Below are 15,774 nucleotides of genomic sequence, written 5' to 3'. Positions count from 1 at the left end.
TCTGAAATATGGATATGATGATAGTCAGCATTCCCGGGAGGATGAAAGAAGAAGACAGATCTGGAAGCATCCATGCTGATGTCCGTCACCTATAAGGCAAGTTGCGATAGCTTGTTCAAGGAGCAGAGATGTCTGTCTGATGTGGCACCTCATGGCCAAGGGCAAGGGTAGAGGAGAGAGGATGAATGAATGTCTTTCACTTACAAACCTTGCTGAAATAAGTCAGACCATAGGATGGTTGTTTTCCAAAAGCTGCCTTTCACTGAAGCTCATACACCCAATAATGACACCTGCCATAATAGAGGTAGACTCGGACCGACAAAAGTAAAGGTCTCAGGTTACTTTACAAATATACAGGTACTGGTGGAAATCTATGAACGAGTATCTAACTTGAACCAACCATGGACAGGTTTCCAGAAACTTGACATAGTAGTGCAAATTGGATTTTTTTCCCAAAAAACCATTTTTGGGATATATGGTGAACAAACTCCTTAGAAAACACTTCTGAGTAATTCTTTCACTTAATCAGCTGGAATCTTTATTGATGGGGATCCCTGAGGGTGACAAACATAAAAGCAGATGACAAAGAGATGTGCTATAAACCCACGCAAAACAGGGAGGGACCATTTCTTGAGGGGTTGCCATATGTTGGGTCTTGCTGCCAAGAACTTACATATATTATCTAATTTAATTCTTATCAAAATCTTCAGGATGAGTAGAGCTCAGGTATGCTTTATGGAAGGGACACATTCTCAGATACCGCAAACAATCGAAAATGTGCAAAATTCAAGAGTAATCTTGATACAGAATGGTATGTATTCATCTCTACAAGCTAAAGCAGCACCAACTGTGGCAAAAGCAGATTTATTTAAAAACTGAACTCTGTCTTTGGCAATAAAAAGGAATGAAGTACTGATACATGCTCCATACAACACAGATGCACCTTGTCAACACAATGCTGTGTGAAAGAAACCAGTCACAACGTACCACGGATTGTGTGAACCCATTTCCAGGAAATGTCCAGAACAGGCAAATGTACAGAGGCAAAAAAAAAGTAGATCTGTGGTCTCCTAGGGCTGAGGAGTTGGGGGAGTTGGGGGAGGAGATGGGAAATGACTTCTAATAAATACAGGGCTTCCCTTGGGGATGATGGAAATGGTCCTAAATTTCATTACACAAATGAGATTTTAAAAATATTTCCACACTGCATCATTTCAAATTTGCCTAATTCAAACTCATGCAAAAGGCTGCCATCACGGATGCTCACCAATGCAAAATAGGGAACCAGACACTCAAATTCACACAGCTGATAAGGCAAAGAGCCAGGATTGGAATTCGGCCTCACTGGTTGGCAGAGTTCTTCCTTCCCCTGTAAGGTGCTAGGTAATGGCACCATGCCCTACCATTGGGAAAAAAAGTGGTTGATAGTGGCTAATATTTATGGCACATATAGTATTTATCTTGTTAGGATGGTGCTCAAGGCTTGATATCTATTTTCTCATTGAAAAGCTACCCTTTGTGGGCACTACCATTATCCCCATTTTGCAGAGGAGTTACCCAAAGCTCAGAGAGGTAAGACAACATGTTCAAGGGCTCTCAATTAGCAGTGGAAATGTAACAGAAAACCAGATCTTTTGGACATAGGAGTGAATGGTCCCAGCCCCTGTGCTGCACTCTTGTTAGAACATATTGATCTCCCGGAAGAACTGACAGGCACATCCTCACGATGCATTTCCAGTTGACTCGCTGGCAAGCAAAAATATTAATATTCTCTGAAAACCTCCGAGAGCCCTCTTTACATTCCTTGTGTCCTTGCCCTCCCTCTCTAAGTCGATGGGATGTGGACGTGAGGCCAGCACATTGATGTAAATGGCAGTCACCCGATGACGTGCATTGTTGGAGTATTTTCAGATAACCAGGGCTGACTATGATCTGAAATTACTGTGATAAGAGAAAACCAAAACCACTATGCTAAGGAAGCTTCCATGATGGGGCACTGAGTAGGTTTTTAATCTAATAAGGGATGCCTAATGACAAAGGCCTCAGAATGCTTTCTAGAAAGAACTCTAAGATAATAGAGGAGACAAAGACTATTTTTGTTCCAGTAAAGACTCAATTTTCTAATTACCATACAAAAATTGGTGGCATGAAGTACACAGAGAGGAGTAAGTGGGTTCGAATGTCTTGGGCAGCATAGCATAGCAGTTAAAAAACGTGACTCGGAGTCAAATTGTCTGGGGGCTGTAATTCTTACCGGTTGAGTGACACTGGATATGTCAGCGGTTATTAGATTTGGTGACAAATACAGCGAAGCCCACGTATAACAGTGAGCTAAATGGGACATAAGTTCATTACAGTCTCATGTGAAATAATTCTGGAGAGGACTAGTATAACACTCCACGGGCAACAGAATCCGGTCTTTGTCTTTCATCATGGTTTCCAGCCTCAAAGCCACCTTACAAAACACAGGGGCTGCCTGAGGTCTAGCCCCCACTGCTTCATTCCAGCTAAGACAAAAGGGCCCTCTTCCCAGCCCCCGTGGCTCCCACCTCCTTCTGGGAGCTCACAAAACACTGCGCTTAGAGCTCGGGGGTCAGTACTTCATCGCACAGCCACACCTAGCTGGGGGCGGGGGGAGCCCGGGCAGTGTAGTTTTCCTATCGACACACTGCTGTTGTCATACACTGGGGGCTCTAACTCATGGAGAGCGGGACAGATACTGAGGGAGAGGCCTCTGTTGTCCTGGAAAAATTGTCTCCTAACCTCTCTAGGCTTTGGCGTCCTCATTGGCAACGTGAGATGATCACGTATCTGCTTTGTAAGATCATACAAAGAGAGTCAGTGGGAAAATGCACAGGAAGCCCTTGACGTAGCGCCAGGCCCAGGTTCCACGCTGCCCCCCCCCCCCCAAGCCATGCTCACTGCTAACTGCAGCTACCTGCGACGGGACCTTCCCGAGAGGAGCAGGCTCTGGCCATCGCCCATCCTGGGGCTCACCACAAAGGGGCACTAAACAATGCCTACCATCCTCCAGACCCCAGATGAGAACTCTGTAACCAAAACTCATCATTTTCTCCTTCTAGGGCAGGTTTTCCTCATCCTGGCACTATTGCCATCTTGAGCCACATACTCCCTCATTGTGGGGGCTGTCCTGTGGGTTATGTTTCGCAGCATCTCTGGCCTCTACCCGCTAGATGCCAGGTGAACCCTCCCCTCCCCCAGTGTGGTGACTAAAAGTGTCCGGGGTGGGGGGGGGCGGGCAAACCATCTGCAGGTGAACCACTCTATGGTGTCTGAATCCACATGACATGTTTCTTTGACAGCAATGGCATAGGTGTCTTGGATTGTCTGTTTTAAGTGCATGGGTCAACATTTCAAGTTAAAACTTTTAAACACACTTTCCTAAACCAGTGGAAATCTAAGCAGCCATTCTTGGGTGATGTGTCACACACAGGAAGGACCTGGCTAACTTAATTTCCTATGTGTAAGTTACTGTTCGAGCTCTTGCCTCTAACCCTGGCTTAGGACTTTGGTGCGAGCCAGTGAGTACAGAACCTCCTCAGCAGAGAGGGAGGGGGTCAGGTTGCAGGAGCAAGAAGCGAAGCAGAGGGATGGACGGCCAGCAGCCCAGTGAGTCTGGTTTTGATGGCCCAGGGAACAGGCCCTCCGTCATTCTGAAATGAGGTCTTTCCTAAAGACGCAGAGGCCGACCACAGAAATCCGAGCCCCGCCCTGTCCTCCCCACCAGGAGGGTTTAGCAGCCCCTTCTAGCCACAAACATAGCAGATAAAAACTTTGGCACCCTGAAGAGACGTAGAAAATCAGAGCGAGAAAACATTGAAAATCCCCCAAACCAAACTTGAAAAATCTTTGAAATGAGCCAGCATTCTGAATAATAAAATAGCTTTGGGTACCATGCTTGGCCTGAAAAAAAAAAAATGCAGCCATAATTACAGCAAGAAAGCTGTAAGTCTATTAAAATTTTTTCTTTGATACTGGAAAACTCAATTCGTGACCTATATTTTATAAAACATATACTTGAAAGGGATTTATTATGCCCTCTTCCCAGTGAGCTTAGAATATTGAATCTCTTCCATTTACTTATGAAGGGAGGTGGTTCTGTACATAAATTACTCAGGACTTCTTTTAGTATACCGCACATATATTAAGGGGAAGGGATTCAAAAGTATTTGTATAAATAGATGGAGACAGCACTCTGTACTCTGCCCTTCGAAGGGATGGTATTCTTAGCGCAACAGGGCTGCAGTAGAAAAGCTGGTTTTTCAAGCTCTCTGCTGATTATAAATCTTTTCTAACTGACATTTGTAGACTGTCTTGATTGATGGTCTAGCATGCCTTATGAATCTTCGAGAAGAGTCCTCCTTGAGCCTCTCCCAAACTACCGCTAGGGGGAGGAGCTGGCTCTGTTTGAGAAGGCCACCGCCAGTCACAAGGGCTGCACCGAGTTACCTGACCAGCTAAGCTATAATAAAATGCCTTTCCCTCTTCCCTGTCTATCCTTCATCTACACACACACTCTACACACACGTGAACATACACACACACAAATATATACATACACACGCTCATATATGCATATAAGAAAACGTGCTCCAGACTCAGGATGGCAGATCTGAACTGATCTTAACGTTTTCCTGGATGAAGTGGTTAAAGGACAGTGGGTGTGATCGATGGAAAGGAAATGAAAGGGCACAGGAGTTAGTCTGAATGTGAATCCCTGCTTCGTCACCCACTGGCTGTAGGTGACTTTGGGGAAGTCACCTAACCTCCCCGAGCTTCTGTTTCGTCCATCGTAGAAAGAATTGTAAGGATTTCACTGAGAGACAGATATAGAACCTAGACCAATACCCAGTACTAGGAAAACTATACTGGTTACTACCACTTGTTTCTTCACTCGGGGTGGGCACCATCGTCCCCCGTAGCTCCTAGTGAGGGGCTACCAGGGGCCTGCCTTTGCCCTGTGCAGCGGGCCGAATTTTTCTTCGGCTTTCCTCAAGTCTGCAGACCCTATGGAGTCAGGGTGGCCTGGGTCTGTTTTATGCAACACCCTGACCCAACCTCGTCCTTCCCAAGAAGCAGCTTTTTCTCATACCTAACAGGCACCCCAGAGATATTTGTCAAAGTCATGAATGAATTGCCAATAAAGACAACATTTATTTAAAAATCAAATGAAAAGGGAAGCTTCGAGTGATTCATACTTTCTACCATTCGGGCCCACTTGTTCTTGCATGAAATACACCGAGGGGCTGCTGTGTGCTTGGAACTCTCCGAGATGCGGAAAATCAGGAATGAAGAGAAGATAATCTGGTCCCCTGGTCTGCGGCTTATGCCTTAGAAAGAAAACTGAAGGTAAAATCTAGTTTGTCCTTGAGGAAAATTTATAAACCTATTACGGTTTACGGTATTACCCTAACTCCATATGGATGGCCCTGGCTACAGTAATCCAGTACCAGATGATGTGTCAACATTCAGTATTCCCCCATCCATTACGGGTTCAGTACAAAATCTTCCCTGGCACCTCCGTGCCACCTCCACTGCTCCCACCCTGTCCAGGCCACCGCGCTGTCGAGCCTGGGGTGCTGACGGAGCCCCGTTGCCCAAGCCCCGTTCAACACAGAAGAGCTCACATCCTCTTTGAACAGCAAAATCAGAGTTTACCACTGTCCTCCTTAAACCACCCAAGGGCTTCCTACTAACTTGAAAATATAATCAAACTTATGGAGTTCTAATCCAGGGTTCTGCAAAACTTTTCTGTAAAGGGCAAAGTAAAATATATACATATATATTTATTTTTAAAAGATTTAAAAATATTTTAAATATACATTTCGTTTTTTAAAAATATATCTGTATTTAGGTTATGTATATATTTGGCTTTGTGGGACATATGATCTGTGTTCCAACTAGACAGGTCTAACAGCAGCTCATGAAAAGAGCCATAATCAAGGCTTAAATGAACGGGCATGGCTGTGTTTCAATAAAACTTTATTGATTTTCTCTAAAAAAACACAAAACAGGCAGTGGGACAGCTTTGGCCTATGGCCCAAGGTTGGTGACTTCTGTTCTGATCTTACGCTTCCCTATCTCCTTGAACTCATCTGCCACTCTTCTGCTTGCTGACATTCTCCCACCACATTGGCCTCTTCTGTGTCCCTCCATCTGTCCTGCCTGCCTCAGACCTTCGCGCTTTCTGATCCCTCTGCCTGGAACCTGCTGGCTCGATACCTTTACAATGGTAGGCTCTTTCATTCTCAGTAGTTTCAGCTTAAACGTAACCTCCTTAGAGAGGTCCTTCTGGACCTCTCTCTCGTTATGTCACGTCACCTTGTCTTACGTTATCCAAATTGTTTAAATTATCTTTTGTTTCGTTGTTAATTTTTGTTCTGTTTCCAGTAAAATACAAATGTCTTAAGAGTTGAGTCCTAAATAGTCTTGGCCACTGCCATATCTCTATCACCGAGAGCATTCTCTGATTTCAGAGAAGCTGCCCAATAAATATTTGTTGAATGGCTTAGCTGAACGAGATGGTCAGCAAGAATTGACTTGAAGTAAGAATTTCTCTGAAATTATAATTCTTTAATGCCCCCATGGATGTGCTACTGGGCTTTCCTCATCCACAGCATGAAAAGTTCCTAGGCTATTCAGAGTGGATCCTTCGGTGTGAGGGATGGATTTCAAGGCTTGGGTATCTACCATGCTCTGCACCGTAACAACTCAAGGACTTTCTCATTTTTATTTTGCAGTTGCTCAACTATGATCCGATTTCCATTTTGGCTAAGAACTCCCATCAGATTTATCCTTTCAGAAGGTTATGGAACGATCACTAAGTTTCTGAAGCTACTGATGCTTCTTTTCCCTCCCTCCACATCAAAGTATGATTTCATTTTAATTAAGCTAATTTATTTTATTTTTCAATATTTGATGTCATAAATCCCTCTTTTTCCCCAGTGTAGAGTGGTGGAGGGATGACTCCCAGCTCAACTCTGAAGTATATTCAACACATTAGTGGGGTACGCATGGCTGCCAAGTGTCTATTTTTAGGAGAAAGTAATCTCTGTGACCATGGGAGCCATATCTCTTCAGTTCACCAGGTTATCCTCAGTGCCTAGAATGCGAAGATCTGACATGAAGGAGTAGGAGGCTGGAGGACTGGCAGACACACAAGTCTGGCCAGGAACAAAGATTTCCTCTTAGAGAGAAGAGTGATTGAAGAAAGGATGTGTCATCCTGCCTCTGGAACTGGTCTCCAACCCCATGGACTCATACAGGAATCTACGTGGAGAGAGGGCTAGGAATAAAAATGAAAACAGTGGTTTTCAAAGTTGCCCACATTAAAGATGAGACACATAGTTTTAGTGGTTGGGTATCCTTTTAACAGGATAAAGGGGTCCAGGCTTTCTCCCGTGTCTCACAAAGTCTTATAGTATCTCAAAGTCTCCAGTGGACCTGCATCAGTTGGTCTAAAATGTGCAGTGGTGTCCATCAGAGAGGGACCGGGGTAGAAAGGAGGGAAAATTAGTGGCTGTGACAAGGTTGTTGATTGGCTTGGTTTGGAGCCCCTGTAAGACATCACCTGGAGTCCCAGGCAGGGTTAGGAGCAACTTGGCAGAGATTCTGTTTCTTGAATAGCTAGCAAGGTTCAGATAACTCAACACTTTTGATACACTTTATTTCTGGAATTCTCCCTTTGGGAAGAGGTCTCTGATTGGATTGTGTAACTTATAAATTTTGTTTTATGGTCAACTGCACTGGAGTGATCTGTACCATAATTCAAGTGCTGCCTAATGCAATCTGAATGTCACGATGGCACATTAATGACATCCGTTCCTCGGCACCTTCCCTCAGCTAAGACTCCAACAACGACCCCAGGAGAAGAACAGGACCCACAATGATAGTCCTCTTCTTGATCACAGAATCCGGGGAAGGTTCCAGAGCAAGGCCGTTCATGACCTACCGACAGAGTTTGTGGAATGACCACAAAAGCTCAGACACGTTGGGTATAATCCAGAAAAACAAATAAACAAAAATGTCCACCAGCATGTTCAAATGTGAAGGGAAAGGTTATTGTTGTATCCTCAAGCATGAGCTCGGCCAAGATGCAGATATGATCTTTGATCAGAAGCACCACCCCAACATACACCAAAAATATAGTAAGCACATCCTCTATCCCGTCAATCCCACATGGATGGATTTATCCTAAAGGTTGTCACACGCGTGGGAAGAGACGTGTTCTCTCCCGTAGAGCTGATTATAAGTATGGAAAAGTGAAAAAACTTAAATTAATACAGGATGGCTAACTAGATGATGGCAGATCCAGGCACTAGCTGCTTAAAACAATGATGTAGCTTGACATTTCTTGATTTACAAAAACGTCCATGCAACCCTGCAGAGTGAAGAAAGCGAGTTACAGAAAGGAATGTACGGCTCCGTTTCTATCAAATTGTGTAGCGCGTCTCTGGGTGTGAACATGCCCGGACAGAGCCCTGGAACTCTACGCACCAAGATGGTGACTGTGGTTTTCTCTGGATGGTGAGATTTGCGGGTGATTGGATTTTTTTTTTTTTTTTTTCTTAGAAAAGCTGAACAAAAGCTGAATTCCTTCATTTTTAAAAGAAATGCATCATCTCCTTAAGAAAACGAGCAAAAAGTCCAAATAGTTATGTGCCCAATATTCCAGAGCCCGGAGGATTGGCTGGGATGGTCAAGACCCTACTATGTGGATGTCCGAAAGTACCTGCGAAAGAGAACTGGACAGTTTGGTGGACAGAGGAGCCACATTGCAGTTACCATGATAAGTGAACAGGGGGCCAGGAGGGGCTTTACGACCAGGTCATAGCAACAACTGGAGGGTTTGTCCTGAGCTAGGGCTCAGGTATCAACTATCACATAGAAAACCATTGTGTTGATTTTGGAAAGCAGCGAGTACCAGGCAAAGCTGAGCTCTCAAGACAGCCTCTTGTCCCAAAGGCCAATTGATCGGATATTTTTCCTCATGTCTGTCGTCGTAGGATTTTTTAAAAAAATGAAAGTACTATGTCTTGAATAACAGAAAATCAGATAGATCCCAGAGGAAAATCAAAAGATAAAGCCCCTACTCTTCTGACAGCACCTCTTCAGGGAGGCTGGTCAGCACCCCTCTGGGATAGGTGTCCTGTGTGGTTGCATCATAGCGCTCCCCACATTTCAATTCTTACTTGTTGCCAGTCTCCCTGCTTGGCTCCGCAAACCAGGAGGGAATGAGCAGCATCAGACAGGTCCACGGCTGCTCCCTCAGAGCTCAGAAGAGTGCTGGCCCAGAGTAGGTGCTCAGTAATGGTACCGGATGGAAAAAAATTAGAGGGAGCAAGAGAGGAAGTCAGAGAGGGCAAGGGCACCTGTGTTCTCAGAAGTCAGAAGAGGATTTAGCTGTTAATCTCTACTTTTCTCCACCTGCTCAAGGAGAAGTGTCATCTCTCTTAGGAGTCAGAACGTGCACCTCCAGGTCCTGACTCCTATTTAAAGAGAAAGGTCGGGGCGCCTGGGTGGCTCAGTCAGTTAAGCATCCGACTCTTGGTTTCGGCTCAGGTCATGATCTCAGGGTCGTGAGATCGAGCCCAGCATCAGGCTCCGTGCTCAGTGTGGAGTCTGCTTATCCCTCTCCCCCTACTCTCTCTCTCTCTCTCAAATAAATAAATACAATCTTTAAAAAAATTTAAAAAAATAAAATAATGAGAAAGGTCAACATCACATTTGTCCTTCTTGGTCATGCTTTTTAGGGACTAAGATAATTCCTCCCGTCACCTCCCTCCCCTGGCATCTCTCAGAGCCGCTCCACGCATCCAGGTGGGGGGTGCCTTCCTCCAAGCTGCCCCTGCTCACATTCGGGCTGCTCAAAAGCACGGAGGGCAGAGCACAGCCGAGGCCAGCCCAACAGGCCGCTCCTGTATCCTGTTGGAAGGCTGCCCCTCCTGGCGCAGTCCGCAAGTGGCCAAGGGTGCCTGGGAATTAAAGTCCCTCTGGGGATAGTTGGTGGCCACTATCTGGTGGGTGGGTGTGCGGGGATGCAAATTCCAGCTCGCCTGGGCTGGGGTAACTCTAATGTGTGTGTGTTCATGTCATTTCCTCGGGGGCCCCCATCCGCCAAGGGATCAAGCTCACAAGTGCCCACCTGGTAGCTGGCCTCCCTTACCTGGAGCACTCCTCATCTGGTATCCTGCGCCTTCCAGGTAAACCACGTGCCCTCAGACCTCATCTCTGGGTCTTGTGGTTGGCCCTTCTCAACAGTGCCCAGACACAGATTCCGACTCAGCCGCCAGCTGTGGGCTGAGACCAGGGGCAAGTGGCAAGACACCGGGGAAGTTGGTCCTAGTAGGCACTCTGGGGCTCGGGCATGTGTGCCCTCCAGGAACTTCAAGGGCCCCAGCCCTCTGCCCCCACTTATGAGGTCCAGGCATGCCTTGGGCATTCAGAAAACACCAGGCTCACACTGAGCTCTGGCTGGCCCCACAGGGCAGCCAGGGCTGGGGCTTGGGTCCCATAAATCAATGCCTTGTGACTCCATGAAAGGAATAACTCATAATTTGCGAAGTTCAAAGACCATCATTTTCTGTTGATCTTCCCTCATCCAGCACTGATTCCCCCAAACAACACCCTGCAGTTTTAGTGCTGAGCGGCTGGAAATGGTCTCCTGTCTGCACACACAGATAAATATGGGTGACCTTCCTCCATGACGGATTGGTGCTGATGGCATATCCAGGTACACTGGAACATGAAAATGATGCTCGGTTTGTTGGGAGATGAATGTTCCTTCGCACAAACAGCCTGACTCTTTCCCTCACCTCCCCTAAACGGTACGCTGCAGGAATAATAAGAACAATAGGGGGCATTAACAATGCGCTAGCATCTCTTGAACCTTTGTTCTACTGTAAGTGCTGAGAGAAGCAGTGTCTCATTTAATGCTTGCATACGGTTCTCTAGGGCAGGTGCTATTATGCACCCACCCCATTTACAGACAAGGTGACTGAGGTTTCTAGAAGGTTCAGTAAGCTGCCCAAGGTCTCACCTGGGTAAGGAGCTGAATGGAGCATCAAGCCAGCCCTGGACCACAGTGCGGTGCTCAGGACCAGCTTCTTAAGTGGGGGGAGACCTCAGTGCCAAAGGAAAACACAGGGGGACCCTTGTTCATTACTTATTAATAATTTTTAGGTGGTGACGGCAGAGCCTAATACCAAACGTGGGGCCCTTTGGAACGTGGGGCCCTGTGAGGCCGTGCAGGTCACACCCCACGACACTGGCCCTGATGACTTGAACTCAGAAGAAAGCAACGTGAGTGACAACAAGGCCCACACGTAACACTGTTCCACCTCAGAGACTGAGCAACAGCACATGTTATACCAAGTGATTCGACGAGCTGGATGTTTGGTCAGAAGAGCGGTTTACTTTCCGTCAGGAGCTACATCAGTTCTGCTGATAGAGCAAATACTTGGCGTCTGGCTGGGACTGAAAAGAGTCCATGGTGAAGAACGGGAGGGAAGGTGGCCAACGTCAACCCGCACATGGGAGCCCGCCTGTGCCTCGAGCCAGAGATGCAGACACAGATTCCGACTCAGCCGCCAGCTGTGGGACTTTGGCCAAGTGTCCGCATCTCTTTGAGGTTCACTTTTCTCCTATGTATGATGGGGAGAGTGTATCCACCCCTCTGGGGAGGGAATGATGGAGTGGAGGCAAGGACACTAGGTCATAAAGGTCTTGGCACACGGTAAGCACGCAACCCCATGCTGCCGTAGTTTGATGGCTGTTTTCACCATGAAGGTGGTGGGGCACTTGAAAGAGCACATGAACCCTGCCTGAACACTGCCCCTCATCTATTCTTTATGTGAGCGGGGCAAAGTCACGGAACTCTTTCCAGGCTTAGCATCGCCTTCTGTAAAATGGATCCGCTATAGCATCTCCGACACAGAAGATTCCACCAACGGCAAAGGGGCAGGGCGTTATTTCTACCGCTGGTCAGGGTTCCTTGTTCTAACCTGTAAGTGGTTTAGGTTGGGGAGGGGGATTGGAAAGGGATCCCAGCCCCTGCTCCAGATTCCCACCGCCCTCATCGAGGCTTCCGGGGCCATCACGCATGAGATCCCTTAGAATGAGGGCGCTGAGTGATCTAGGTGGTGTTTCCTCTAAAAGTTTTCTGCAACATTTTCACACTCTTGACCCCAGATCTGACTGAATCTCTTTCAGTTCCTGCTTTAAAACCAAACCCAGAGGAGGCCGAAAAACAAAACAATGATTCAGGCCAAATTCTGCAGAGCTGCAAGAAGCCACACAACTATCCGCATCTTTAGGTATTTTTATAGGATAGTACCAATCATAAATAGGAGTTGGAGGTGGTTCGTGTTTTGCTAGAGATCCGTCCACCCTAACTGAATTACCTTGTGCTTTAAGAAATTCAGCGTACATAAAAGATTCCATTTTTCTTTGAAAATGTGACATGTATATAAAGCAATAAAATTTGAAATTCTTTCTGGAGCTTTAAGGAAGGGCACAGTGGGAGGAAAATTGGACATCGTCTAATCATATACACACATAATACACAAAGACACATACACGCTCACAGCCACCTCCGACGTAAGCATTGTCATTTACATTTAGAACACTTTCCTGGCCCAGCTCAAATTCCAGTCACTCACAGACAGGGCCCCAGCACCACAGATGGAAACTGGGAATCATTTTCCTGTTCTGCTCAAACTCCAGTCTCTTTAATAGCTTTCCCCATCAGTTCCCTTGACTCGTCCCGCACATCAGCTTGTTTAAGAAGGTATCTGTGACCATCGAACCCCAATTCCAGGGTCTCTCTCACCAGAAGCCCTCCTTCCATCAAAAGCAGGCTACGGGGTGTGGAGAGGTGCCACGGGAAAGGCTTGGCTGAAAGTGATCGGACCCACCTTCACCTGCTGCTCCCCATCTTTCTAGACCGGTTGCTACTCTTCCACCTCCTGGGCTCCCCCAAAGGCCCCCTAGCACCCACAGGCAATCCCCACCCCTTTTTACAGAATGCTTTCAAATCGGGGAGAGGAGAGCTCACCTCCTGCCCCTGGGGAGCTGATGAAGTACAGGGAGACCCAGCTCCTTGAAGCTGGAAGGAGGTGTGGGCACCTTGAATACAATTACTCATGGGGTAGTCTAGGCAGGTTACCATGACAATGCTTGCAGAGCCTCATATATCTACATGTTATTGATATATCCCATCAATTCAGCAAAGGGCGAAAATGAACCAGTCAAAGCAGTGCTCGGGCTTCCATCTCGCGTCTGGCCAGCTGAATGACTTATTTGGGCATAATCTAGCCGCAGCAACAGTGAGACTCTCCCTACGGTGCTTCCTCACCCAGATGGATTTTAAAGCTTAAAATCAAAGTCCGGTCTCATAATAGGGATTTTTCGACTTTGCTCTTCACTTGCTCAAGCATCATACTCAGCTGTGACTTCTGCTGCCAGTCACAGAATGCTTTTATTGGTGTCTTTTGCACCAAAAAAGGGAGCTCTAAATTTTACAACCTTCCCTAGAAAGGTTAAGTGTGGAAAAAAGATAAGAGGAGCTCTGTAGTAACATCACAGTAGGTGCATGTGTTTCCAGGGAGAAATAAAATGTCTTGCCTTTGGCCCTTTGACTGAAGACAAAAGGTTTCTCCATGCACCTCGTGTAAGGAAAGGGAAAAATTAAGTCCTACCTGGTTTTTTCCAAAATGGTTCTTATTAAAAGACAATGATGAAAGGAAGAAGTGAGGAGTTTGGTGGGGGGACCTTAATTTTCTTCAAAGCCCTGTCATACCACAAAGCTCAACCTTGGGCCCTCACAACGGTGAGTTACGTATTTATACAATGTCTACCATCAGCCACACATGAGAGACTTAGCTGTCGGTCGTCCTTGAAAGATGGCTTTCAGAGATGAGGCGAGAGACTTCCATAGCCTGCAACACTCCAGTCCTGTTCTGGGTTGCACATTTGTAGCCCCTGCTTCTACCCAGGGAGATAACACGTCAGTGTTGATGCATACCAACAAGTTGGAGCAGCAACAAAAGCCTCTAGAATCCCCAAAGATCACAGGATGCCACTTTCCAAGCCATGATGCTGATGTAAACCAATTTAACATACCTGTTGGCGATCCTTCCATGACATGGCCAATGTAGGGGCCTTCTCGAAAGATGGGTCTGTTGTCATTCTGGTCAATCACAATGACTTCCAGAGGAACTGGCCCCTCGAGGGTTTTGCCATTGACATCAGTGGTCTCCACAAACAGCTATGGGAGCAAAGAAATTGGGGGAGAAAGAAGGCATTAATTCATTATGAAAATTGAAGTCAGGTTCTCTGGAGAAAGTAGGTTATATCAGCAATTTTATGAGCCCTTGGCAATGTTCAAACTTCGGTCTCAAAGGATAGTCACTGGAACCAGAAAAGAAACTAAACATTATAGAATAAATGACAAATTTCAGTTCATGTTAGGTCCCCCTTGGGAAATTCACAATTAATTCATCAAACTGCAAAGGAAGTCCAAAAAAGAGAAAACACTCGCAATCAGCCATAGCTAAGAAAATGTGCTTACATTGTTTCTGTTTTTTCTAACATCATTATGCTTAAAAGGAACGTTATGCTAATAAAAATAATTGACTAAGCAGTTACGAACAAAGTACCTTAAGAAATAACCGAAAGTGTTTATGGTAATGTTTAGGAGAAATTCAGGTCAGTAAGAATTTATAGAGAGCCCTCCTGAGACAAGGAAGGCGTTTGCGGGGGGTCTGAAGTGTGGCCCTGGGATTGCTGCCCACCAGGCCCATGTAATCAAGGCAGGATTTCACAATCCCATGTGACACTTACATACAGAGCTACCTTCAGATCTCAAGGATGAAGAAAATTATATATATATATATATATATATATATATATACAAAAAAAAAGCTATCTTGTTTGTCTTGGAGACAATGAATTACATCATGGCATTTCCAATGAGATGCTGCGGCCTTATGCTGTCCTTTTCTGTGCCTGATTCTGCCTCGGACTAACTCGGCAGCTACAGTAACACTTCTCCTCCGCTTTGAGTCCTGGTCCCTGCATCATCCCTGAAACCGTAGCTCTTGGGGAATGGGCCCCCGCAGTTGGAATCCCAGCCCCTCTTTTCAGGAGCTAAGTGGCCTTGAGCCATTCACCTCCTCTCCCAGTTTTCTCACCTGTAAAATGAGGTTAATAAAAAACACCCATTATTAGGAATAATAATCAACATTGTCCACGGCTGGACACCAGGCGCTCTACTGTGTAAACTCACTTGGTCTTCAGTCGGTAACCCCACAAATCATTTGCAAGGAAGGAATGAACGTAAATGAGAGGTTAAGTGGTAGAATCTGGATTTGACCTCATGAGGTGAGCCTCCAGAGTTCATGACTTTAGCCACTATGAACAATGTTCTTAAAGCACTAGCTCTCCCGCTCTCCCACGCTACGTCTCCAGAATACTAGCTGCTCCTACAGTCGCTACCGCTGTGATCAGCCCTATTGTCAAAACAAGCCCAGATTAGGAAAGTGACAGAGAAACACTCTCATTACAAATCAGCATGGTCGCACCCCACCTGGTTGGTACCGCAAACTGGTATCATCCTTTTTGGAAAGTAGCAGGGGAAAATCCCACAAAAGCTATGAAGGACTCATACACTTCACTCCATTTGGATACCACTGTTTAGTCTATTTGAGTCAGGTTGCACTACATCTATGAAAACATTCACTGACTGTTACTTCA

The 15,774-nt window shown here is 46.0% G+C and overlaps 1 protein-coding gene across 3 annotated transcripts in view; it reads right to left on the bottom strand.

The window, feature by feature from the left end:
- The window catches only part of CDH13 (cadherin 13), a 1,106,386-nt gene that overhangs the window by 364,508 nt on the left and 726,104 nt on the right, over positions 1 to 15,774 (bottom strand). For all 3 annotated transcript variants that reach the window (XM_073882334.1, XM_073882335.1, XM_025860409.2), the window contains exon 6: positions 14,143 to 14,287. In XM_073882334.1, the coding sequence (XP_073738435.1) occupies positions 14,143 to 14,287 (145 nt within the window). The remainder of the gene's footprint in view (positions 1 to 14,142; positions 14,288 to 15,774) is intronic.

Source organism: Callorhinus ursinus, unplaced genomic scaffold (genome assembly GCF_003265705.2).
Source record: "Callorhinus ursinus isolate GAN/ISIS: 27379988/994484 unplaced genomic scaffold, GSC_fseal_2.0 scaffold46, whole genome shotgun sequence".
NCBI classification, from domain to species: domain Eukaryota; kingdom Metazoa; phylum Chordata; class Mammalia; order Carnivora; family Otariidae; genus Callorhinus; species Callorhinus ursinus.
Note: the sequence above shows the minus strand (reverse complement) of the source record. Positions and strands in the feature narration are given on the sequence as shown.